The sequence below is a fragment of the Poecilia reticulata genome, chromosome 3 (genome assembly GCF_904066995.2).
Source record: "Poecilia reticulata chromosome 3, P_reticulata-male-v2, whole genome shotgun sequence".
In the NCBI taxonomy this organism is placed as follows: Eukaryota; Metazoa; Chordata; class Actinopteri; order Cyprinodontiformes; family Poeciliidae; genus Poecilia; species Poecilia reticulata.
Window position 1 is genome coordinate 28758598 of NC_088832.1, and position 24563 is coordinate 28783160.

At 36.1% G+C, this 24563-nt stretch overlaps 1 protein-coding gene across 1 annotated transcript; it reads left to right on the forward strand.

Moving 5' to 3' along the window:
- The first annotated feature begins 86 nt into the window (after window positions 1-86).
- Window positions 87-24563, forward strand: slc6a2 (solute carrier family 6 member 2). The gene is made up of 15 exons (XM_008405578.3): window positions 87-272; window positions 644-1102; window positions 2374-2505; window positions 3575-3809; window positions 9046-9184; window positions 9672-9806; window positions 10378-10481; window positions 12480-12604; window positions 12699-12811; window positions 14787-14915; window positions 15785-15884; window positions 16180-16280; window positions 20698-20865; window positions 21602-21673; window positions 22755-24563. The coding sequence occupies exons 2-15, from the start codon at window positions 805-807 to the stop codon at window positions 22776-22778; spliced, it is 1875 nt and encodes a 624-aa protein (XP_008403800.1). The 5' UTR covers window positions 87-272; window positions 644-804; the 3' UTR covers window positions 22779-24563.

Genomic DNA, 24563 nt, shown 5'->3' on the forward strand with positions numbered 1-24563 from the left:
AAACCGCCTTGATCATGCGCAGTCGTAAGCTGAAAGTTTATTACTTGGCGGTCATGCAACACTAACATTCAACAGAAGAAACGAAAATGTTTAATTATAAAATATCACGTGGAAGAGAGAGAGGAAACAGATTTCAAAGCTCGCATTTTTTTTTTATCGTCTCAGCTTGAGAAGGCGAGTCTCAAAGTTCCTTCAGAATGGGCAGTCTTCCCTCAGACGCATCCGGAGCGCAGCAGCATCGGGTCATGGAGAGGTGTCCTTAGTTTTATCAAGTACGGGATAGCAGCTGAAGAGCTGTCTTTGCACTGCTTTAGTAACTTGACTCATATTATAATATTCTTTTATCTTGGACTTAATTTCGATGAGATATGCCTCAATCTTGCGTAATGTCCTCAGCACGTTTGGTGACGTACTGGAGTAGAATACCCTTGACACTTTGTATTGCTGTGAATTTGAGATAATAATTCATCTTAATGCTGTAGTTGTAGCAGAAGCACATGGACATCAGGTCTGTCTGCTGTAGACATGGTTATACCACTTATTCCCCTGTTGAGGCTCTAAACCGTGATTTCCTAGATGCGTAAACTTTACGCACGAATCCCTAACCTTTCCAAACTCTTTCCCACTTTCTTCTTCTCTCTAGCCGATGAACACGGAGGTGTCACCTGTAGTTACGGTGGGGAACAGTCCCTTGTTACTGTTTTTGCCAAGCGCATCAACTCAGAAAGCCAGCTCTACCAGGACCCACAGGGAGCTGTGAGACCATCGCACCGGCGAGGGCTTCGTACATTCATCGCGGAGAAGATGAACATCCAGATCCTGCCAGAGCACAAACTGTCATCGGTCGCACCGCTGAAACAGTGCGATGTGGAGAAAAAAGAGGTAGAACTGATCCTGGTCAAGGACCAGAATGGTGTCCAGTACACCAGCTCCTCCATTATTTCCACCCCTGGGAACCGCGTAGGTTTACCCGGAGCGTCTCCTGAGAGCGACCGAGAAACTTGGGGCAAGAAAATAGACTTTCTCTTGTCCGTTATTGGCTTCGCTGTGGACTTGGCCAATGTTTGGAGATTTCCATACTTGTGCTACAAAAACGGAGGAGGTGAGTGAGCAATGTGTTTCGTCACTAATGTGCGTAAAATAGCTAAAAAAAAAAAAAGCAAAAATAAGCAATAAGCTCTTAGGCTGCGGTTTTCATATAAGAGCATTTAAATAAAATAAGTGCTAATGCTGCGAAAATATAATAGAGAAGATTTTTGTGTTTCTGTACTGATGTTGTCTGTTTTAATACACAGATTATTATTATTATTATTATTATTATTATTATTATTATTATTATTATTATTATTTGCAACATTTACAATTCCTGGATTCATTAGAAGGCTAAAACATGTTTGTGATTTTGATGTTCAAAGTTAATCATTTTGTTTCTAATTTTAGCGCCTTTAATCTCCGATAATAGTCCCAGGAGTATAAACGGGGAGGCGGGTTTTTGCTTTCATGATCGAGGAAATGCCCCATTTTAAATTTCCTCATGCGCAAGTGAAGTGTATAATTTGACTGTGTCTGATAACATTTTTAAACAACTACCAAGATCATCAAGCAAAATGTCAGGTGTGCTGTTACAGGTTGTTGGACATGTATTATTATGATTTCTTTTTAGTTCATTTGCATGAATCTGAAATTATTCTGCAGACAGCAGTCTTTTTAGTTGTTTTTTTTTTTTTTTGCTCTTTGAAATGCCTCAATCGGTGATGTTTAAGGTCATCCTCTGATATTTGAACCTTGAATGTAAGTGGTGTTTGCGTTTATGACAACTGATTGAAAAAAACAGTTGAATGCTGAATCTGCAGTGTGGTGAAGTTTGTGTAGCTAAACCAACAAAGGATTGCTTAAAATAGTGCTGCTTTTCTTTAACCTCCCATGTCAATGACAACAGAGGGCTCACTGGAAGCTGTGCCCTGTCCTCTGTTTGTTTTTATATTCTATTCAAATGTAAAACTAAAATCAACATGTTCTTACTCTGCACCCTCAGTGGTCCAACCCCAGCACGAAACTGTCAATCAGACTGGCCTTTGGCGAATATTTATTCATTACTGGAGATAATGTGTCACCTGTGATGGACAGTGTCAAGAGCAATTCAATTATCAAAGCTTGTTTCCTACGTTGGGGTGGATGTGCCTCTGAAGCACAGCATGAAAATAGCTTTGATCATTCCCACTATTTTTCTAAGAATGTCAAGCCCCCTGGCCATCCTGTTTCCCTTCTTAATCCATAACACCGCCACTTGTCAACGTTTTTCTATCACAAAAAGTAAAACTCAAGGAAAAAATGTAGAAAAGCACTTTGTTTTGATGATTTGTGTCTTTTCAGGTGCCTTTTTAATCCCATATACTCTTTTCCTGGTCATTGCTGGGATGCCACTGTTCTACATGGAACTTGCCTTGGGCCAATACAACAGGGAGGGAGCAGCTACAGTTTGGAAAATATGCCCAATCTTTAAAGGTATTTTTGGTTTAACATACACAGATTTACAAGACTCACATTCAGATTCAAACACACACAACGTATCGACTTCAGTCTCTTTGTAACCTTTTAAACTTACAGATCAGCATGTTTTTTTCTTATCGGCCTCTCATGTGTCCTTGCCCTTTAATTTCATCGTTTTGCTCTTCTCCTTTACCCCCCTCAAAGGTAGAAAAGAGTCCCTTGTAACTAAAACCTGTCACAGCAGGTCATTCATTCGCTCTCATTGAACTCGCAACATTCTGGCTCCTTGCTACATTTTGTTTCACTTAAGTGAGGGAATGGAAATTATCCTGCATACCAGCGCTAGCAACTTGTTTGAAAAAATATAGAAAATGAGTCATTGTCTGTAATTTTTACTCAGACACATTAACTGTCTATAAATCACATATGAAATCTAACTGAGCATTGACATTGTGGCACATTTTTGAGAAATGTACCTACAAAACAGATTTACAAAAAGGAGATTTGATGCATTAAGAAGGAGATCTAAAAAGTAGATTTTCAGGCGCTCTCAGATGAGTTGGTGCTTTTGTTGGCTTCAGCAACAAGGTGGGAGGGTTTGTTATTTTCCTGAGCAGAATGAGCAGGTGAAGGGTTTATGAGGCTCCTCTGTTTCATGCGAAGACGTCACATTCCAGTGGAGATAAAATAACACAACACAGGCATCATGTTCTCCCCTAAAAGAACTCAAAATGATGAACAGTTACTACTGTAGATGGCACTAATTTAGGTTTTGAGTTTTCAATGGATAAGGGCGGTTTTACATCCACCTGCTGCTTAATCTCTAATTGATACTTTATGAAAATAAGACCAGAAAAAAAAAAAAAAAACTTCACATTTAAACCAGACATTAAATGATTGCCACTAAAGAATGTGCATGTTGAGAGTAATTTGCATATGGACATAATAATCTGCAAAGGGAATCTTTTACATATCTGTACTTTCCACCTTACCTGTTAAACAGTTACAAATGCATATGATTTGAATAGTGTAAATATGTGAAATTATATTTTTCTTGTTTTATAACTATTCCCGTTTCTGTCAGGTGTGGGCTACACTGTGATTGTCATAGCCTTGTATGTTGGCTTTTACTACAACGTCATCATTGCCTGGTCACTTCACTACCTGTTCTCCTCCATGACACGCGAGCTCCCATGGCTCAGATGTCACAATGCCTGGAACAGCGCAAACTGCACTGACCCTGAGCACATCAATGGGTCTGTCCTCGGCAATGGCACCTATGCCAAGTACAAGATCACCCCTGCAGCTGAGTACTACGAGTAAGTGAAATCTTCCCACTGTAACTATATTATCACAAAATATGACTTATTGTGGAGCCCACATTTATTTGCATGCCTGGCCAAGATGTGTAAAGTAATCCTAATATAATGTCATCTGTTATTGCAGTAACAGGAAGACACACTGTACATGTTTTTAATAAGGGGAGTAGGAATCCTCCTTAATATTTTTGTAGTAATATAACCAGTGCCATCAGGATGAACTGGTGCTTACCTCCAGCAGTCACTGGGAATCACCCAGATGGGTCAAACAGCTCTGCACATATACACTCACACCTAAAGGCAATTTAAAGTGGTTAATTAAGCGAAGATGCATATTTTTCGATTGTAAGATAAAATCCACCCACAGTCATCCCACGCATGTACAAGGAGAAAAAAATAAACTGGTTTTCTTCAAGGCAACAGTGGTAATAACTACACCGCCCTCTAAGCCCATACATAGATAGGTAGGGTATCACAACCTGCTGTGGAATATTTTTTTATTATCTGTCTCTGCATTATACTAACATCCAAACCCATATAAAACAGCTCCTGTCAGTATCAATTGGGCAACCGGTCAGTGCAATGTGAGTTTACAACCTAAAACTGTCTAGCTGTAAGTGTTTGCACTACAAAAAGTGTATACATAAAAAGTTCAAATGCTCTCTTTGAAGTGCTTGAAATGAGTCCCATCTGTTTATACTTCAAAGACAGCCAGTTCTTCCTCAGCTTCTGTGAAGACTGCGTAGCCCAAAGGAAGTCTGTGAGATGACTTGGACTTGGACAATACAATGGACACATGCAAGGTTTGAAGTGCAGAAAACATAGAACACTATGAGGGCCAATAAGAGACGGATTAATAAAGACCTGATCCCATTCTGCTGAGCAACACATCCCAGCTTTCGGTGTTTGTTTAAACATCCCTGGGTAATATTCCATTTTCCACGAAACTCCAAACCTGATCTATTGGTGGTATGTAAACACTTTTATTAACCACGTGGATTCAACGCTCACATGGAAGGTACACGGTTGTAAATTACAGCAGGTCTTCAAAACAATGATGGGATTACAGACAGACACAAGACATGGTCCATAAAACCCAAACTGAAAATATATCTTTTCGTTTTGTTTTCAAGCTGTATTTACATTAAAGGACAGGAACATGTGCAGACTGAAAACAATAAGGCACTTTGAGACAGATCTTCCATGGGGCTAGCGACTGTAGGGGATAATAAATCCTCCTGCTTTGGCTTTGAGAACAGGAGCAAAGCCAAAGCACAGCATGAGGGAGGACAACTGAGTCAACAATTCAGTTGCTTCACATCTCACACTCCTCTGCATCCACCAACATTCATGAGCTTAGTTTGTAGGCTAGCCATCATTTGCAGCAAACCTGATTAGTAAAACAAACTTTCGAATGAAACATTCCTTCACATTGACGTCACACCTAATCTTACACTTTTATTTTGAGGGGAGTTTAGGCTTTCCAGCTGGGCTTATTAATACATATAAAACACACCTACAAAGTTTATGGTTTATCTGACTTATTGCCTTAGTCAAAATGCACTACAGAAGGCTGTTAATGTCAAGAAAAATAAATACTATTTGAAACTATAAGAGTATTTTAACAATAAGAAGATTGTCCTTTATGACCTGTAAGACCATTTTTTATTATTTTGTAAATCTCTTTCTCTTTCTCACTGTTTATTCAATGTCACATTCTGTTTTTATTTTAATTATGTAAAGCACTTTGACATTCCTTGCTGCTGAAATGTGCTATACAAATAAAATTTGATTGATTGATTGATAAGTAAAAGTGGACGATGAACTTTAGTTTATAGAATAAATTCATGTTTGAAACTTGAAAGCGAAAAGGTTTTGAGTTTCAACCAATGCTCCTAAGAACTGTTGTAAACAGCATCATGGAGAAGCATTGTTGAGACGAAGTGTTAAAGGCAAAGTGTTGGAAAGAGCGGGAGCTCCTTAAAGAGACAGAGGCCAATTTCTAGTCATCAGATACTGCTGTGATGTGAAGTCAAATGTCTTAAATTATTTTTTATATACACACAATGTTTATGCAGGGTCTAACATAATAATGCAATGTGCAGACTGAAAACCAAAGTCAATTTTCCACAATACTGCCCCCCAAACATATGATTCTCTTGAAAGCAATGCAATACAAACTAATTTATGTAAAGAACAGCGATTCTCTTTAGTTGTAGTCGGCAGCAGCCACATCTGGTTTAAAGCTGTGGAAACAACACTCTATAAATCAATGTTATTGTAATTTTGAAAGTGTAATAACAGAGATACATTGGTTTTCAAAATCTGTTTTCTAAAACCTCAAGGACAAAATCTTTTGTAATGAATGAAATGTAGCTGATTGAAACAAGACCGCCCAGCTGCCTCATGATGTTTAGTTTTTGTTATTTAAGACCTGACAGCACGCAACTCAAACACACCAAGATCAACAAATGGTAGCAGCGGGTGTTAGGATGGCAGGGCAACCAGCTTCCTGAGTGATGATAAGACTAAATGTGTTTAGAGTAGCAGGGCCAAAGGGAACTGTGCTGATGTTACAGTCTGCATTTACTAGAAGTACATTATCAATGCAATCAGATGGGTGAGAGGCCTTTGGGGCATTGCAACACAACTCTAACACGAGACCCTCAGATCAGAGCACAGTATACATTTTTTTAACACATAAACTGATGTCTTCATGCTGCTTTCTGCCTCCCAGGACCATAAATCTTTAAATGTATCATTTCCCTTCCCTTACAAAAAAAAAAAAAACTGCTGAAGTTTTTCAAAGATCTTTTCTTTCAGACTTAATAAAAAAAATAGTAATGATAACTTTTTATAGTAATGTAACACGTTTGATTTTTGAGATGTTTGAAAGATTCTCCCAAAGATTTACACATCAAATGTGTTGGTCAATATTCTATTTAAGGAGGACCAGTGTTTACCACTCCACTATGCACAGTCAGAATTGCAGCAGAAGTTACATTTTTAGGTCTCCAATCGTCCATAACAACTATTGAACCAGGAGACTTAAATTCCAATCCTTAAAGAGCATTTTTCCTGAAACTTTTAGAAATTTCCCTGGTTCAACACACCCAGATGAAATCCTCCTCCAACAGAGTCCTGCTAATTACCTAATTATTAATTTCAGGTGTGTTGAGATGGAAACATATCCAAAAGTTGCAGGAAAAAGTTATTTTAGGATTTGAGTCTTATTGTTTGTGAGTGACTGAAGAAAAGCCTTCTCTGTTCTTTTCTCACAAATGTGGAATTCAAGAAACACCACTGGGACTTTTATGTGGGACTAACATTGAGTTGTTTGGCATTGAACTCTTCATCTGGGTATGGTGTAAAAGATTTGAACAAGTACTTCATGTGCCCTCTTTAATATGGTGGAAAATATTTGATGCTGTGAGCCTGGTATATTGGTATCTTGCTGTGCATGGTATCTTGGACTCTTTATTATAGCAGCTAATTTCATGTAAATCTCCGATTAACCCTGTTACTAAACTGAAGATTGGTGATACTTGGCTGTTTTGATTGGTATGTGGTGAGATTCCATGTGATACCTAGAATATGTGTTTTACGCTGTTCTTCAAAATGTCCTTGTGAAATATATTCTCTAAATATAGTTACCAACAGCTGCAAAATTGTAGGATCTAAATAAAAAAGCTTGAATGAAAAAAGTGAAGCTGAAATAAAGGATCCCCTCTTTTTATAAAGCAAAAATCAACAGCAATATTATATTCACCTTATTAAAAACTACAAATTACCCCAAAAATGACAGCCTAAAACCAATGTATCTTATGTTTTTTCCACTTGCCTGAAAAATTCCCAGCTGCATATCCACCCAATTTAGGCATCAGATAAACACAACAAATGTTACATACCTTCTAGGTTGAGTAGTACCAGGTGTCAGGCATATATATATATATATTTTTTTTTTAAATTTTGAATAGGGTGGTGGCGGAGCCTTCCTTTAAAAGAACATGTATGGTGTAAAAACAAAGAAGTCATGATCAGAAGGATGTATAAAGATTTTATCCTGCGGCATTCTTAAAAAACTGTAGAATTAACAGTTTATGAAGATAAGATTAGTGCTTATAAAGCTTTCTGGAGTATTCCTTGCTTATTTAAATTCACACAGTAACTAAAGATATCAGTAAATTTGGAAGTCCATCTTGAGCTGACAGCTTGACAGAAGAAAACATTCAATATTAGCAATTTAATCATGACAGTTTTGATCTACTTGTGTGAATCTGCAAGGTGTTGAAACAAAAGTAGGTACTTTTCTGTGAAAATCAATGAACACATTTTCTTTTGCCTTTGTACACAGTGTCAACAAGCTTGAGATAAATTGTATTTCAATATTGAATATCAATGAAGTGGAGTTATTAAAATGTATCTCATCCAGCATATTGTCCATGGTAAATTAAGATGAAGTGAAATCAACAGGTTGGATATGTTAGCTGAGGGTGGAGTGCTGTCACCCCTGCTCTTTTCCTCCCATCTTAACCTCTGATAGCTATTTAAAACTTGTTTTAAAACTCCCTTGGCGGCCCAATAGACTGGGCAGTTCAACAAAAAGACATATCAACATATATCAAAGAATCATAGTTCAACAACAGCTAAATCTTAAACGACTGAGTTTTAGTCTACGGACACAGAAAATCTGTTCAACTAAAAGTTCTTGCAACTAATTTTGAACATTGCATTTAAGCATTTGAATATACCTGCTTCAAAAAGTGTGCTTGGCTTTAATTGGGTTTATTACTTTTTGTTGTGCAACATAAGGATTTCTAGTAACAAACTAGTCATTGTAAATAGCTATGGCTTTGATTGCAACGGTGACAGCAGTTTTAGATGTGTGTATGTTAGTATGACAGTCAGCTAGATTCTACAAACTGAGATCTAAGACTACAGTTAAGATACTTAGAAACCCTAATGCTATCCCTGTAAGTATGTTCCATTCCACGTCAATAGACAACTTAGATTAAGTATCTTGTTGTGAAAAAAACAGTTGCTTATTTCTTTTTCATGCTCAGAAAATATTTTTGGGGCAATAATCCATAAAAAAAAAAATTAAGTGCACCTTTTGAGTCTTGTCCAGATTACTGAATCAAAAACTAACATCATCTATAAATAAGGGTATGTCAAAACTAGCAATGGCTTCTGGGTATCATGACAGTGTGTATTTGGATTTGTCTCTCCTATGCAGACGGGGTGTGTTGCATCTCCATGAAAGTAAAGGTATTCAGGACCTGGGCTTGCCTCGGTGGGAGTTAACGCTGTGCTTGGTTGTGGTTGTATTTATCCTCTACTTCAGCTTGTGGAAAGGTGTCAAGTCTTCAGGGAAGGTATGGGCCACCTGTACTTATTTTTTGACATATTATTCATAAGCTAACTGCTGACAGAAGCATATGGTATGGTAGTGTCTAATACTTTCATTACTAAACTGAGCTATAAATCTGATATTCACAGCATCATCAGAGGGTTTATGTCTTGCAGTAAACTCAGTGCTTGATCATCTGGACAAAAAGCTGTCAGGTGCTGACCCACCGCTATCTCCAACTGGAACTTTGCTAATAAAAAATGAGTTTTCTTTGAGCAAGACAGCCCACTGTCAATGTTTTATTTATTTATTTTTTTTACAAACACTGAATTTGAAAAGTGATATTACAATTATTGCTGTTGTGTGTTAAGGTTCTAAGATACCTACAATTTTTTTTTAATTTGAGAAAAAAGAAGTCTTTTTGTATTTATTTGAAAAATGTTGGATTATTCTGGGGAGTGCGATGGTGATTTGGATAACCTGTGTGCTATTTGTTCTGTGCATATTTTCAGGTCGTGTACATCACAGCGACTATGCCGTATATTGTCCTGTTTGTGTTGCTCATCAGAGGCATAACTCTGCCAGGGTCCATGGACGGGATCAAAGCTTACCTCAACATTGATTTCAACCGACTAAACAACCTAGAGGTCAGAGAGAGAGGTTACAAACTTATGAGCCCTGCCACACTTGTAGAAAGTGGCACACAAAAAAGATAAAATCCAAGTTTCATTTTTGAGCAGACTTTTTTAATGCTAGCTTTAACCTTTCTTGTCTTATTATTGAATGCATGATTTTATTTTAATTGAACTCTGCTATCTTATGTAAGATTGTTTCTCTAACACTACTCACTACTAGGCAGACAATTGGTTTCCCCAAACTTAAAAGCTAGACTCAATTGGTTCTGCAGATATTAAATGCAGGTAAGGAGGAAAGTGAATGAACATTCCACCAACTGGGTAAACAAATATATAAAAGGGTTAAGAAGATTAAGTTTTTGCTATAAGAACACTGTGAATGTTATCTTTAAACACAGTTAATATGAAAGCCAGAATAAGCAGCTTTTCTTTGTGAAACAAGAGGCTACAATCCAACTGTATCCTGGATACAATTGAGGAAGGAAAATAAATAAGAAAACTAAAATACATTTGATTGAAAAATAAATAACATTCATTCTAACTACATGTATGATGAACAAAAACTGCCTTATTTAACCTCTAGGTGTGGATCGATGCTGCTACACAAATATTCTACTCACTGGGAGCAGGCTTTGGTGTCCTCATTGCGTTTTCCAGCTACAACAAGTTTAACAACAACTGCTACAGGTAAGGAGGCTCACAGTGATAATCCCAAACAAGCCCACAGCAGCATCCTGCTGTTTCTAAGCAGCCTCGCTTTCCATATTGCAACTAGACAACAAGACGTAGGTGATGCTAATCTGTCCAGCTTACTTGAGTGTCCTAGTGTTTGAGGACAGATAAAGTACAGACCAGGAAGGGTGGCCAGATAATAGCCGAAGGCTGCATGTTTAGTTGTTTTTTTCTCAGAGAGCTGCTGTTCTTCAGATCACAGCAGACAAAAGGTTTTGAGCTTATCTTTTCCTACATTAACAGTCCATAAGTGTGCTGTTCAGTATAGCAAGTAAGTCTTGCTAGAGGTTGAGAGTATATAAACAAAAACAAATGAACAAGATTTAACTAATTGAAAAGGAAAAGACTGGAATAACGATAAAAAGCAAGTAGAGAAAACAAGTTAACTACTAGTAAACTACATGAATTGTTTCTGACTTCTACTACGACTACTACAATTTATAATAGTAATGTTTTTTTTGTATTTCTTTGTGTTAATTTATGCTTATACATTTGGCAAACCCTTAAATTCAAATCAGCTTGTAAATGACAATGCAGTCAACATCAAAGCTAACAATAAACTCACAGCAGACAAAAGGGTTTGAGCTTGTCTTTTCCTACATTAACAGTCCATAAGTGTGCTGTTCACTCGTCAGATACTGTTAAGTGTGACAGGGTAGAAACAGAGTGCAGGCACAGACAGAAGTGTGGAGAAAACTCTTTGTTAGACGGAGAATATCCAAATGTGTATGTCTGCGTTACATTGTATCGGTCCCTCCAAGCAAAACTGAAACTGTTTTGTTTTTATGAGTTGAGCTAAGATATCTTAATAAGCACTGTTTGAAATTTAGAAGACGGCATAAGGCTCCAAGGCTTGAAGGAAGCTGTGTTTCAACTAATCAACTGTATTGACGCAATAGATTTTTGTTGAAATGCCTTAAGTTATTATTTTGGTTGTCTAGCTGAGTATAAACAAGCTTTGGCTTCAAACCAGGCAGTTCAAGGCATCTGAGAAATTGGTGAGACAGACAAACCAGACAAAACCAGGCTAACAATTAAGGGACTACTCTTCTTTTTTCATTTTGCATTAAACAGACATAAGCATTTTCACAAATCCTTGCTTTAACACCTAGGATGTCAGCAATATGTCTAGAATTTGAATTTTGTGGTTAAAATACATTTTCTATTGACAGAGTAACAAATATAATATTTTCATTTCAAAATGCTAAAACTATGTCCCTGTAAAAACATAGGACTGCTTTGGCTCATCAGCGTCATGTTCAAATTCCTCACATTCTGATATTGTTATGTTGTTAACCTCAATGATAAATCTTTTTTAAACATGTTTTTAAATGTAGTTTTTCATGTTTTCCCCCCATTTATCTAAAATAAAGTAACTGACATATTTTGAAGGCCTGTCAGAGTCATGTGCTTTTTCTTCTTATCTACTAAAGATTTGCCTGATTCTTTTCATGTACTTGTCTAATGACCCGAATAAGCAGACAGGACAGCGGTGTTCAGTGAAAACATCTTTAAATTGTTCACAGCCCATAAAAATAGGAACAAAAGGAAAGTGAAAGGGAAGTCAAATGGAAGGAAATTGCTCATTCAGAGGCTTCTGCTCCTTAAACCCAGGAGGTGGCTGAGGTCACTGCGACCTTATTCATTCTGTCAGTGGTCACAGAACCGCTCTCTAATTATCCATTAAGCCACCTAACCAGCAGATTTGAAATTTCCTGTTAATCTTCAGTTTTTGCCAGAAGATAAAACTATTAAAATTGAACTAAATTGACTTAATTTAAAAAAATGTATTTAAATTCAACTCGATAATTATACTCAAAGTTAAACATACACAAAAGTTTCCTAATGATCCCTTTACCAGACTGTAGAACTTCAGATATGTGAAAATGTTTAACTATTCATGTTGAGAAAATATATTTCTAACTTCTCATCACTGTGTGTTTTTTAACCCAGGGATGCTCTCTTGACCAGCACAGTCAATTGCGTCACTAGTTTCTTCTCAGGGTTTGCAATATTCTCTGTTCTTGGATACATGGCCCAAAAGCATAATGTGAGAGTGCAAGATGTAGCAACAGAAGGTAAGTAAAACACATGCAATGCTATGGTTTACATTACTTCTACATAACAATTTGAATGTAAATAAAAGTGTTTCATATTATTGGTTGCTTACAGGGGCAGGTTTGGTGTTTATCATCTATCCAGAGGCAATTGCAACACTACCTGGTTCAACATTTTGGGCTATTGTATTTTTCATCATGCTGCTGACTTTGGGCATTGATAGCTCGGTGAGTAGCCTTTACCACTGTATGCTGGAGGTTAAAACTGTCAAAAAGATGCAGGATGTGAATTATACAGTGACTATTGGAGGGGTTCAGAAATTTAATCCAGGATGTGAAGGCAGATCTATATAACCTGCTGTGTGCTTCTGAATGTTTATTTCCAATAATTTGATGTATTTTGCTGTAAAGTTTGCCACTCACCAAGCAGGTATAGAGGCATAAACTATCCAATAATCGTTGTAGTTGGAGATCACCTACAAACTGCTACACATAAATAACGGCTGTTAACATGGGAAAAAAAGAGCAAAACCTTTCAACACATTCAACTAAAATGCTGCCTCATAAACAATAGAAAAGAGATTTCTGTAGTGCTTTTGTAATGTCTTTACTTACTGCAACTTGACAGCACTTGCAAGACGACGTTCAGTTTGAAGATAAATAATGTAGAGTTTAATCTCACCAGATCGTATGCTACTTGTCCGACCAGCTTTGTGTTTTCCTTTAGAGGGGAAATTTAAGATTTTATTACAACAATAACTTAAGACATCCTCCATTTCTTTGCTATGCTGTAAAACACACTGTAGGTCCCTGGAAACATACCTCTTTCAACATTTATGGGAAAACGCAAGCCTCAGATATTTATTCTAACACACTGTTTTAGAGAAATATGGTGATGACAGATTTCTTGAGGGAAGCCTTATGGGGGGCAGATTTTCAGCTTTCAGTATGGTAATGGCTGAACTTTTGCAGCAAAGCAGCTTTTTTTGAGAAATGGGGAAAAATTCCATTGGCTACATGAGCTAAAACTACAAAGACATATCAAATGAGACTTGCAGCTGTAATTGCCAAAAAATATTGACTTTAAGGGTGAATACAATTAAGTTGTCTCTTTTTCCTCTTTTCTTTTCTTTTTGTTTAACATCTGCAAAAACATTTCATTTCTGCTGTTTGTTGAAGGAATTCATCCCAGAGCTGTTTTAGTTCCAGGCCAATAGTCAAGAAAAGCCAGTTCTATTTAATGTTTTCCTAAGATTTTGGATTTCAGTTGTTCAACTCAACATGGTGAATTCATTGCATATTTAGATTACGACACTTTCAGAGTTCTGAAAGTGTCGTAATCTTTCAGAGTACGGGGGGGGGTTCAGTTTTTACATTTACACTATAGCGACGATCAAAACCATCAGCTATGAGAAAAGGTTATCCGAATAGTAAAATAAGAATTGTTATTGCTTTTCAACATTAGTGTGAATAATATCAATACATTTAAATAAAGTAATAAAAACCACAGATCCTGCATATAGAAGATTAAAACTGAAAATAACTAAACTAGACCCTTTATCGCAGATTGAGTTTACTTGTAAAAAATTTATATTATACATATTAAATGAACACACATGTTCATCTAATATACATTTTTTTCCTCAAGGAAAAATGTAACTTTGGATGATTAGTAAAATAAATCACATCAACAATACCTTGAATGAATTTATTTTATTTTATTGTATATTAGGAAAGATTTTGATCTGAAGAAGAACATTCTAATCTGTCACGGCGCAGTGATATAATATTGAATCTGCCAAAGCTAATCTAATTTTCAACAGCAACAAACTTTATAGTAATTAGAGTCCTATGTCAAATAAACGTAATATTTTAGGAGAAGCACAAACACCTTTGTAAAATAATTTTCACTGTTTTATTCACATAATCAAATCAAGAGTTTAAGACATCTTAATAGATATTAATGTACCAGCACTTATTTACTTACTATAATCAGTTTATTAAAGTGTCAGTAACTGAAGCCAAACTGTATTTTTGCACATATAGAGGTTAGAAATATGTGTGGATAGAAACTTGTTTAATTAAAGTGATGATATAATAATGTTTGGTCTTACAAACCAAATAAAAAGTGAACGTTTCAATGTATGTAGGCATGTATGGTTTGGAGACATTTCTGGTTTTCATGTTTGTCTGTTTGCTTCAGATGGGCGGCATGGAGGCTGTCATCACAGGCCTGACAGACGACTTCAAGATTCTTAAGAGAAACAGAAAGCTCTTTACATTCGCCACAGCTTTTGGAACCTTCCTTGTTGCCCTGTTTTGCATTACTAATGTCAGTATCAACATTTATGATGCTCTTTCAAGTTTATTTATAAACTCCTCAAAAATATTGCAAAGATTTTATAAAAATTCTTTCGTTAATACAAGTCAAGCTTTACTGACTCATTATGAAAGAGTCTATCTGAACTGCACTCAATTCAAGTCAGTTTTCATGAACTATTGCATCACGATCTGATGACACTGGATTCAATTAAACTGCATCCAGGAAGTCAACAATTAAATTTCCCCTTGCATTCCAATTCATTAATTAGCAGCCAGAAAAATAAAACAGTTTTGTGGCATGTAAAACTCAAACACAGAAAGACTTGGGAAAGATTTCATAAAGGATTCATGTGGTTTGTTTATTATATAAATTTAAATGTTAGAAAAGGGAACAACTTTTTTGCTTGCAATTTTTTTTAATAGATTAAAATGTTGAGATGATATCAATAAAACATGAAAAAGCTCGACTGAACATAGAACATGTCCACATATTTATTTTCTGACATTGACTAAAAGGTACGCCAACGTTTTTAGAGGGTTTATGTAAAATTATAATTTTCAAAGACAAACAATTGATGCAAACTATTAAACATCACAATTAACAGAAAAAAGTGCTTGAAATGTATCACCCTGTGTGCAATGATTCTATATATGAATCTATATATTCAACAGAAGAAATCAATTAACTGTGATGGTAATCTAATTTATTAAGATGCATTTTGACAATAATAATAATAATAATAATAATAATAATAATAATAATAATAATAATAATAATCAATTTAATTTGTACCGCACTTTTCATTAGCAAAAATCTCAAAGTGCTAAAGTACTTTGACACTGAGACTCACACATTTTCTTTTGTATCTTTCTCTGTAGGGTGGGATCTATGTTCTGACATTGTTAGATAAGTATGCAGCAGGGACTGCCATACTTTTTGGTGTGCTGATTGAGGCCATTGGAGTGGCATGGTTTTATGGTAAGTTAGAGTTCACTATAACAGAAAGTCTTAAATTAACTTTTTTTTTTTGGCCTTGTAAACTTAAGACATGGACATAAAGACAATGTTCTGGGAATCAGCCTGAGAAACATGGGCAATATTATTGTGCTCTTGAGGAAATAATTGAGTAAGAAATTTAGATGTTTGTGAATTTCTGTTTCCAGTTAGAAATGAAATAGATTCCCTTGGAACAAAAACACACGTCGAGTCTTTAGCGTGACAACATATTGCTTCACCTCTGCTGAAACCATTTAACCTTTCATGCTCTGTGCAGGTGTGGACCGCTTTAGTGAAGATATTGAGCGAATGATGGGCTTCAAGCCAGGGCTTTACTGGAGGCTGTGCTGGAAATTTGTCAGCCCAGCTTTTCTTCTGGTAAGAAAAATACAGAAAGATTCAACCTTTTTCCCCCAGATTATAATCAACTGCATAACTCACTCTGAGAAAATGCAGCCTACATCGGTGGCGTTTCTGCCTCATTTTCAGCATTTTTAGGATAATTTGACTTATATCTGCATCAGAATCGCCATCTAAAGTTGATTTAAATAATGTATTAAGATTGAGACACAAGTCAAAAGCTCTCACTAAGAATCAAATACAAAACGAAAAGCCTGAGATATGTTGGAAAAAGAGGGACGTGGTTTGAGCCTGTCAGTTTTAGCTTTTTTTTTAAATCTGCATGGGTTGTCGAGGAAGCACATTTCTCTGTCCGCAACAATTCAGCTACAGGCGTAGACAACTATGGGCTTCCTTTAATACAACTGATTTCTACACCCTCCTCTGAGTATGTCAACACAAATTCATTTATTTAAAAAAAAAAAAAATTGGTAAAGGAAAAGTAAAAAAATGATGTGCTGACAAATACACCACATATCTAAATTAATGGGTGTTGTCATTTTGTACTCTGATATCGTGAGAAAAAGGACAAACTTAAAATAGACTCATCATCAAAAAACGTACTTATACCATTTAGTATATGGCCTGTAGCAAATGGGCAGAGCACATTTATGTTTAGCACTTTTCTATTCATACCAACCACTCAGCCCTGTTACATTAAATGTCTCATTTGCCAATAGCCTAATATACAGAAAAGTAGGGTAACTTGTGACTGACTTGCCTTGTAATGTGTGAAGTGGCAGGGGGGAAACTTTTTGAGTTTACCTTTTCCTTTTTTCCTACAGAGCCACAGCTGCCCACATGTGCCATATGTGTGTGTATATACATAATGAAAAACACATTAAGAGCATGTTTGCAATTTTTCAGTCAGGATGTCTTACTCAGCCCTGTAACTTTCTCCAGACTCAGAATATGACTATAAAGTCCTAGACAGCTGCTTTGTGTGAATTTCAGGGACCCCAAGAACCACAAACCCTTGGTTGCTAAATAAATATTTAGCAACGTCTATTCTGCTTTCCAGAGTTTTAGGTATTTGTCAGCAGGGGGTTGAAGCCCAAAAGTCCCACCCCAAATGGTAGGTTGGGGGACTGTGGCAATAACTTAAAATTCAGTTCCTGCTCTTTTTCATTGTGACAAATAAGTAATTTGGTTTGCAATAAGATTTAGCCCAACGGAAAAAATATCCGGACTTTGCCGCTTCTTTTACTGCAGATAATTAACACCATATTATATCCTACACTGTACATACACTTACACTGTGCATATGAAGCCTTGAATGACAGAACATCATGACTTGTTCAAACGTTTGTGTCCAGACACCAAGTTATACATGTAAAATATGTTTAGAAAACACAGTTTAAGCTTTCGAAACCTTTTTAAAATGTAAAAAAAAAAAAACATCACAAAATCACCCACATAAACCCAGTGGACGATAGAGACATGCTTGCTAATTAGATTTTCTCTTCAAAATACTTTAAAATCCGGTGGTTAGAAAAAAAGGGAATCTGTCATACTTTTGCACATCAGACTTTTATTTCAATGACTTTTAAAGAAACAATGCCGTAGCAAAATAAGTCTCTCTTACCACCATTCAGCCACAAAAGTACTGCAGTTCATGTACATCATGGATACTTCACATTTGCAATAATGCTACAGAATCCATATCTGGGTGATTAACATATCACAGCAGTGACCCAATATTAATGTCTCATAATTTATAAAGATGGTGTTTTGACTTCAGGATGTGGGATGTTTGAAATTGAGCCTCATCACTTACTGTTTGATTCATTCAACTCTTGATTGCCTGACCACTTGAGGGCACTGGTAGAGCACCAGGGTTTCGTTTCCAGATGTCCACTTGATCTTAAAAATAAATAAATAAATAAAATGAGACAATAATGTAACAGAAAAGTAACATACCCAATGTTGATGAAGCAGAACGCTGTAAATATAGAATTGGATTGCATCAAAACTGACACACATACTTCGAAGACCTGACAGGACTTGATGGCCCATAAAATCTTCCATTTTTCCTTACACTCAGGTCCATGTAGCATTGATTTTTTTTATCCTGTCAAAATGCCAGCGTGCATAGCAAGATAGGAAATAGTTTTGTTGCAGCTTTAGCTTGAATTACAGATACAAAAAAAATAAACATGTCACAACACTTAAAAAAAAAAGTTAAAGCAAACACTATCCAAGAATTTAAACAAGAATGTCACACCAGGCATCATGGTTAAATTGATATTGCGCAGATATTGCATTGGCACAATTACAATTCCTGTTCTTGCTCATTCAACTGCAGTAAACAACAATAAAAAAAGCACTTTTCTAGAGTAACTATTTTCTATTTTTGTCAAAGCACCGGCTTAAGTTGTGGTATGTAAATAAAAAACAATGTTTTAAAATCGACTTTAGCGTTCCTCTTTAGTTTACAACTAATGTTCCCCATTTCTTTCAGATTTTTATGCCTAATGTTTGCAGGATGTAAAAAGAGATATAATGTTGATCAAATGTCTCATCTATTTTTAGGAAGAAATGGATTAAAATGCCAAATGAATTTACACAAAGCTTGTGCATGAGCTGCTTATGTAAAGGTAAAAGGTAAAGGTAATTTCAGTTATATAGCACATTTTCAGCAACAAGGCAATACAAAGTGCTTTACAGGATTTAAAAGGAAATACAAGCAAAATAAAAAACCAAAGGAAAGAGCAAAAGAAGAAAAAGCTAATAATGTTGATCCAAAGTAAATAAACTAGGTAGTCCTATTCAGGGTTGGTAGATAAGTAAGTATCCTTGGGTGTAATTCCTTTTCTGATTCGGAAGAATAGGAGTCTAAAAAGTAGTTGCTATGGTAGTTTATCTGGATTCTAAGCTCTAATCCCTGTTCTGGGTTGCTAAATCAGTGTAAGTAAGTAAATATCTTCTGGACTTCTGGGATACTAGATAAGTATAAGGACTCTCTGGACTTTCTAAGTGTGCTCTAAATTTGTAAAAGTAATAAACTCCACAGTTTCTAAGTAATAATAAAAACTAAATCTTCCTGTTCTGGAAGAATTTTTTCTGGATTCTAACTTCGTTCCAATTCCTTTTCTGGGTTGCAATAATAGGAGTCTCTCTGCATCTAAATAGTGAGTACTCTGCAGTTTCTAAAATATAAGCTAAAGAGTGACTAATAAACTAGAGTCTCTGGATTCCAAGTTTGTTCTTATTCCTTTTCTGAGTTAAAAGTGAGGGCAACACTTTATTTGAAGGGGGGTGAATAAGACTGACATGACACTGTCAAAGTGAGTACTCCACAGTTTCTAACAAAATAAAACAAAAAAGAGGAAAGGACACATTAGGCCAAATGGCAACATTCAGACAAAACAAAGGGCAAAACAAAGACATGAGTGAAGGCGGTGAGATCACAAGGCCATGAAACCACGTTGCTCAGCCTCCCGGCAGAAGTCAGATAAAGATGTTGTTATCAGGGAATTGGGAGCGCTCAGCTCCACAGCTGCATGGATAACAGGAGGAGGTGAGGAGGAAGAGCGTTATGTTTACATATCTTCAAGGAGATTGGAAACACGCAGCCCTTCCAAGACAACATGGGGAAAGGAAATTCAGATACAGAATGTCTTAGGTCAGGTAGATTATAAATTTCAATCTTCCCTAAAGTCTTTGCAATACAGCTCAGTTCCCAGTTATCCAAATTAATTTGGTTGTTCCACTGAGCCGAAACTAGCAGCTTCTCCAAGATCGATTCCATTCTGTTAGTGAGTTTTAGAGTCCTCAGCTAGACTGCGAGTCTCAGCAAGACTCACATCCAACTTGCGTCTCTGTACACACCAACAGTCTGAGTGTTCACTAGTTCGGCCAAGTCCATCACAAATTTGTTGATAATCCAGGTATCCACAAACTTCAAACAGCAGAAATCCTGTTATCATGAATAAATCCGGGGTGAATCCCGGTGGGTGTGTCCCTGCAGGACAAGAGGGCTCTTCTGTGCCCAGTGTTCTTGTCGAGAAAATTTGATCAATTGCATTGAGAGATCGGTTGACCAGATCCATAATTTGTAGATTTGGAGGATGTGCAAAGAAAGGCTCCAAAAATATAGAAAAAGACAGGACAAAAACAGAGCAAGCAGGGCAGAGAGGGAGCAGAGGAAAAAAGCGTCCACCTTCACAGAGAGCAAGAGAGGAAAAGTATTGTGCAGATGAAGGACGACAACATGCATTAAAAAATACTAAGATTTTTTTAGGTTTTAGATAATTAGAAAGTTCATACAGTCAATATGAGCAGCCAAGTTCACAAGTATAATTCTTAGAGGCTTTGTAATACATAAATCATTGATATTATTATGTTATCGACCACTTTTGCTTTTGTAAAAACCTTTTTACATTTACTTTTACAGTTTGTTGTCATAGCCAGTACGTTGACGTCAGGAGGCCTGAAATATGATGACTACACCTTCCCTTATTGGGCCAACATTTTGGGCTGGGGAGTAGCCATGTCGTCCATGCTGTTTGTTCCCTTTTACGCAATCTACAAATTCTTCAGTGTACCTGGAACTTTGAAAGAGGTTTGTATGCAAGCATATTTATATAGTGATAATGAGTGAGAATTTACACTAACTAAAGACATTGAGAAAACATATGTAATTGAATACTCAAAACTTAACTCTATATTTTTTTGATATGTGATCGGGGACAGAACCTGGCTTAAGCACATGGAAATATACAGTGCGTCTCCTCAAAGCGCTGAGAATTTCTGGTCACAATGATCAAGTCAGAGAAGAGCTATGTTTAATCAGTGGCAATCTACTAGTATCATCTGCAATCTGTTGAAGCAATTACCAAATCCCATTGGTATTTCCAGTTGAGTTTTGGATTTTCTCATGTTTTCAGAATATATATATATATATATATATATATATATATATATATATATATATATATATATATATGTGTGTGTGTGTGTGTGTGTGTGTGTGCGTGTGTATGTTTTTTTTAACTTAAAAACAGCAAAATTACTTACTAGGTTTTGGTTGAAAAATTTTTCAAAATTTGTCTCAAAGTTTTATTCCCTCTTGGTGCTTTGTCATCCAAACATTTTATTTCTCAAATTCACACATACACAAAAAAATAAAATAAATAAGAAAAATAAGTTTTATATATATCTTTTTAAAGAATTTTTTGGTCTGAAAGGTTCTTGAGGTGTAAAAGGTCCAGTATATTTCAATTAATTAATTTTTTTATATCTCTTAGAGACCATGCTTTAGGATTCCATATGATGTTTTCTTATCACCTGTTTTGCAGAAAATAGCCTACTGCATCACTCCAGAACATGAACATCACTTGGTAGCCAATGGAAATGTGCGGCAATTCACAGTAAGGGCAACTTCCTTAACTTTCTCTATTATTTTTAGATGTAAAGTAGTCAAAGGGAGCCCTGGAGAGGCCTCCTGTGCTGCAGTAAGAGACCGTTGGAGCAACTATTAGATATGTAGTGAAGTTTTTCCAACTGTTTTGAGGTTGCACAAAATGTCCATTGTGGGATCATGGTTGTTAATCATAATTTTGACAGCATGCACCAGGTCCCGGGTGCAATTTGGAGGAAATGAGTAGGATCAGTGTTGCCTTACTATGCAGGGTGACAAACACCCGCTTGTGTGGTTTGGTCATCAGAAAATTTGAGGTGGGATTGGCCACCTTTAAAACAAACTCGTCACACCCATACTTGATTGGCATTCCTCAAAGGAGCCCTATTTATTGAGCTATGGGGCCCTCCATCAACACGTGTCAACAAAAAAATCAACCACTCCCAAGAAATTTTTTAAAACCGATAAATCATTCTATGCTCAGACTCTTTGTAAATCCAAATCGGCATGGATTGCATTCCTGGTTCATTGGTGTCCCAGCAGGGAAGAGGTGCACACCCCTCAGAATTATGGATAGATTTCTTGTTGGGACATGCAAGAGAAGCAAGTTCTCAATGCTGCAATTCAAATCCAAGATACATTCAGAAATAGAGCTCCAATTATTTAAAGGGAAATGTATCATATGTAGTAACATATGTGATATCACTGTGCTTAGATCACTAAGAAATCACCAAAAAGAAAAGCATATGTGTAGAGTACAAAGAACACTACAGTCATGTTTTCCTTCTTTCTAAAATTACGAATTGGTGTTGACCTTGTTATGTTCGAACTGTTTTAGAAATCCCAGAGATGATAGGGGAGTCTTAATCTAGTGTGGAGGGGTCTTAGAATTGTTATAACACATTTTGGCAGGAGTCCTTTAAAGATCAACTCTCAACAACACAGAAACAGACAGGGTTACATTCAGAATTACAAATGACTTTTTAGCCACAGGTTGCATGTAAACAAGAAAAATAAATAAATAAAAAGAAAACATAAAACAGCATGACATCATGTCATAAATTCAATAAAATCTTTGTTCTGTTTTCTAGCTCAGACACTGGCTGGCCATTTGATCACAAATACCCAGAACTCCATCATCCATCATTTGGATTTCCTGTGTGCCACTAGTGGTTGGACCAAAACGGGGAGCAGTCGGCTCCAGTATCTATCAGCAGCTTCTTTCTTCTCCCCATGCATTTACCACACAATGCCTTCAAGGGTTTCAAGCACTTTGATTTCAGGGTTAAGCCTGTTAGCATTCTGAAAGATTTCTACCACTACAGGTTTTGAAGTAGGGGTAGCCACTGGGGTAATTAACCGTTATCAATGTTAAGATTTGATACATAGTCCTAATTAATCATAGCTTTCTCTGCCGTTATGCACAGTCTTAAATCTTGCTATTACTTCTTGGAAAGGGCACAAATGACAGTTTGACATCAAACAATCTAATCATCCCTTTGTATTAGCACAAAGGGAACCATAATTTTCTGTTTGATGTGTCTGGTTACTCACTACTAATTCACTACAGTAAGAAACATTTTCTTCTTTCCATTCTTTTAGAACAGAGGCTGAACTCTGTCAGTGCCTTATTAAGTGAGACACTTCATGTTTTCTACAGTCTGTCCACAAACAAAAAGAGTCAACTGTGTTAACTCAGGAACACACAGAAATCATAACAGTTTGTTAATAGTAACTTCTTGGTTTTGACTTAGCTGTTGGACATTGACATCGAGGAACTGCATCAAGTTTAACCTAATTAGGAAAGGAAACAAAAACAGGACAGAAAAAATGTTTATGCGTTAGAGTGAAAAAGGGAATAATAGATGCACCAGACCAAAGACTGTGTGGAACCATTGCAGGCTTTAGGGATTACTGGGAACTGAAAACAATCTTAGTACCAAGTCTTTGTCTCGAAGATTAAGCTGGGACTTTGTCAGTGCCTAGCTGATAACTTAGGGTGCAGGAGGAAAATTCACCAAAACAAATGGAATTCCTTTTACTGATAGTTTTGTATTATGAAACTTGGGCTTTTTATTATCCTTTGTCTTTTATGTGCAACTGTAAGGACTATGTGTGACTTAATCTCCAACTGAACAATGAGAGAAAGTAGAAATACAGAGTGTTGAAGAGAAAAAAACAGAGAGTGCATGTGTATTATGACTGTTGATATTTTTTTACTCTTTAATGGTTTGCTCTGGTCAAACGTACCTAAAATGGAGGACTGAAAACTTAAAAACGCTTCTCTCTACTATGTATTAAATTTCATGATAATTGCGTAGCAGCAACTTTCATGTTTTTATTTGAAACACATATAAACTTTTGTATTTTTCATCCCTATTAAAGTGCCAACAACTTATTTTTGAAGTCATATTCTTGTATTGATTTGATTCTTCTGCTTCTTTTTTAACTATGGGAATGAAGTGAAATTTTACGTTGATGAGAAAATATTATAACTGAAAAGGAATTAAGCCACACAAAAAAGCAAATATATGTGGAGTATGTGAGAATACATAGATATATAAATATATTCTTTTGTTATATCTAATCTTGTATTTATCAACTTGTTTATAGCAAATTGTGAAAGTAAAGTATTTTAAATGTAACTGTCTATAGTCCTAACATGTTGTTTGATGTATAACTGAGAGGAACTATTTAGAAAAAAAGATATTCTTCAATGTACACTGGGCTACTTTGTCTAATGAATGTGATCAAATACACCCTGGATCTCCTGGACCATGTTTACAGAACTGTTGTGTACAATACCTATGTCCGGTTGAACGTGAGTGACAACTGTCTATGAAGAAGTCTAAAGTATTCACAATATAAAAATAAAAAAAATTATTCTACACACTTGAAAA

Bases quoted from the DNA above. Each gene is read 5' to 3' on its own strand.
- slc6a2 (XM_008405578.3), top strand. From the start codon at position 805: ATGAACATCCAGATCCTGCCAGAGCACAAACTGTCATCGGTCGCACCG. The intron at 9,185-9,671 runs GTATGGGCCACC...GCATATTTTCAG, and splicing joins GTGTCAAGTCTTCAGGGAAG to GTCGTGTACATCACAGCGAC. The intron at 14,916-15,784 runs GTCAGTATCAAC...CTTTCTCTGTAG, and splicing joins CCCTGTTTTGCATTACTAAT to GGTGGGATCTATGTTCTGAC.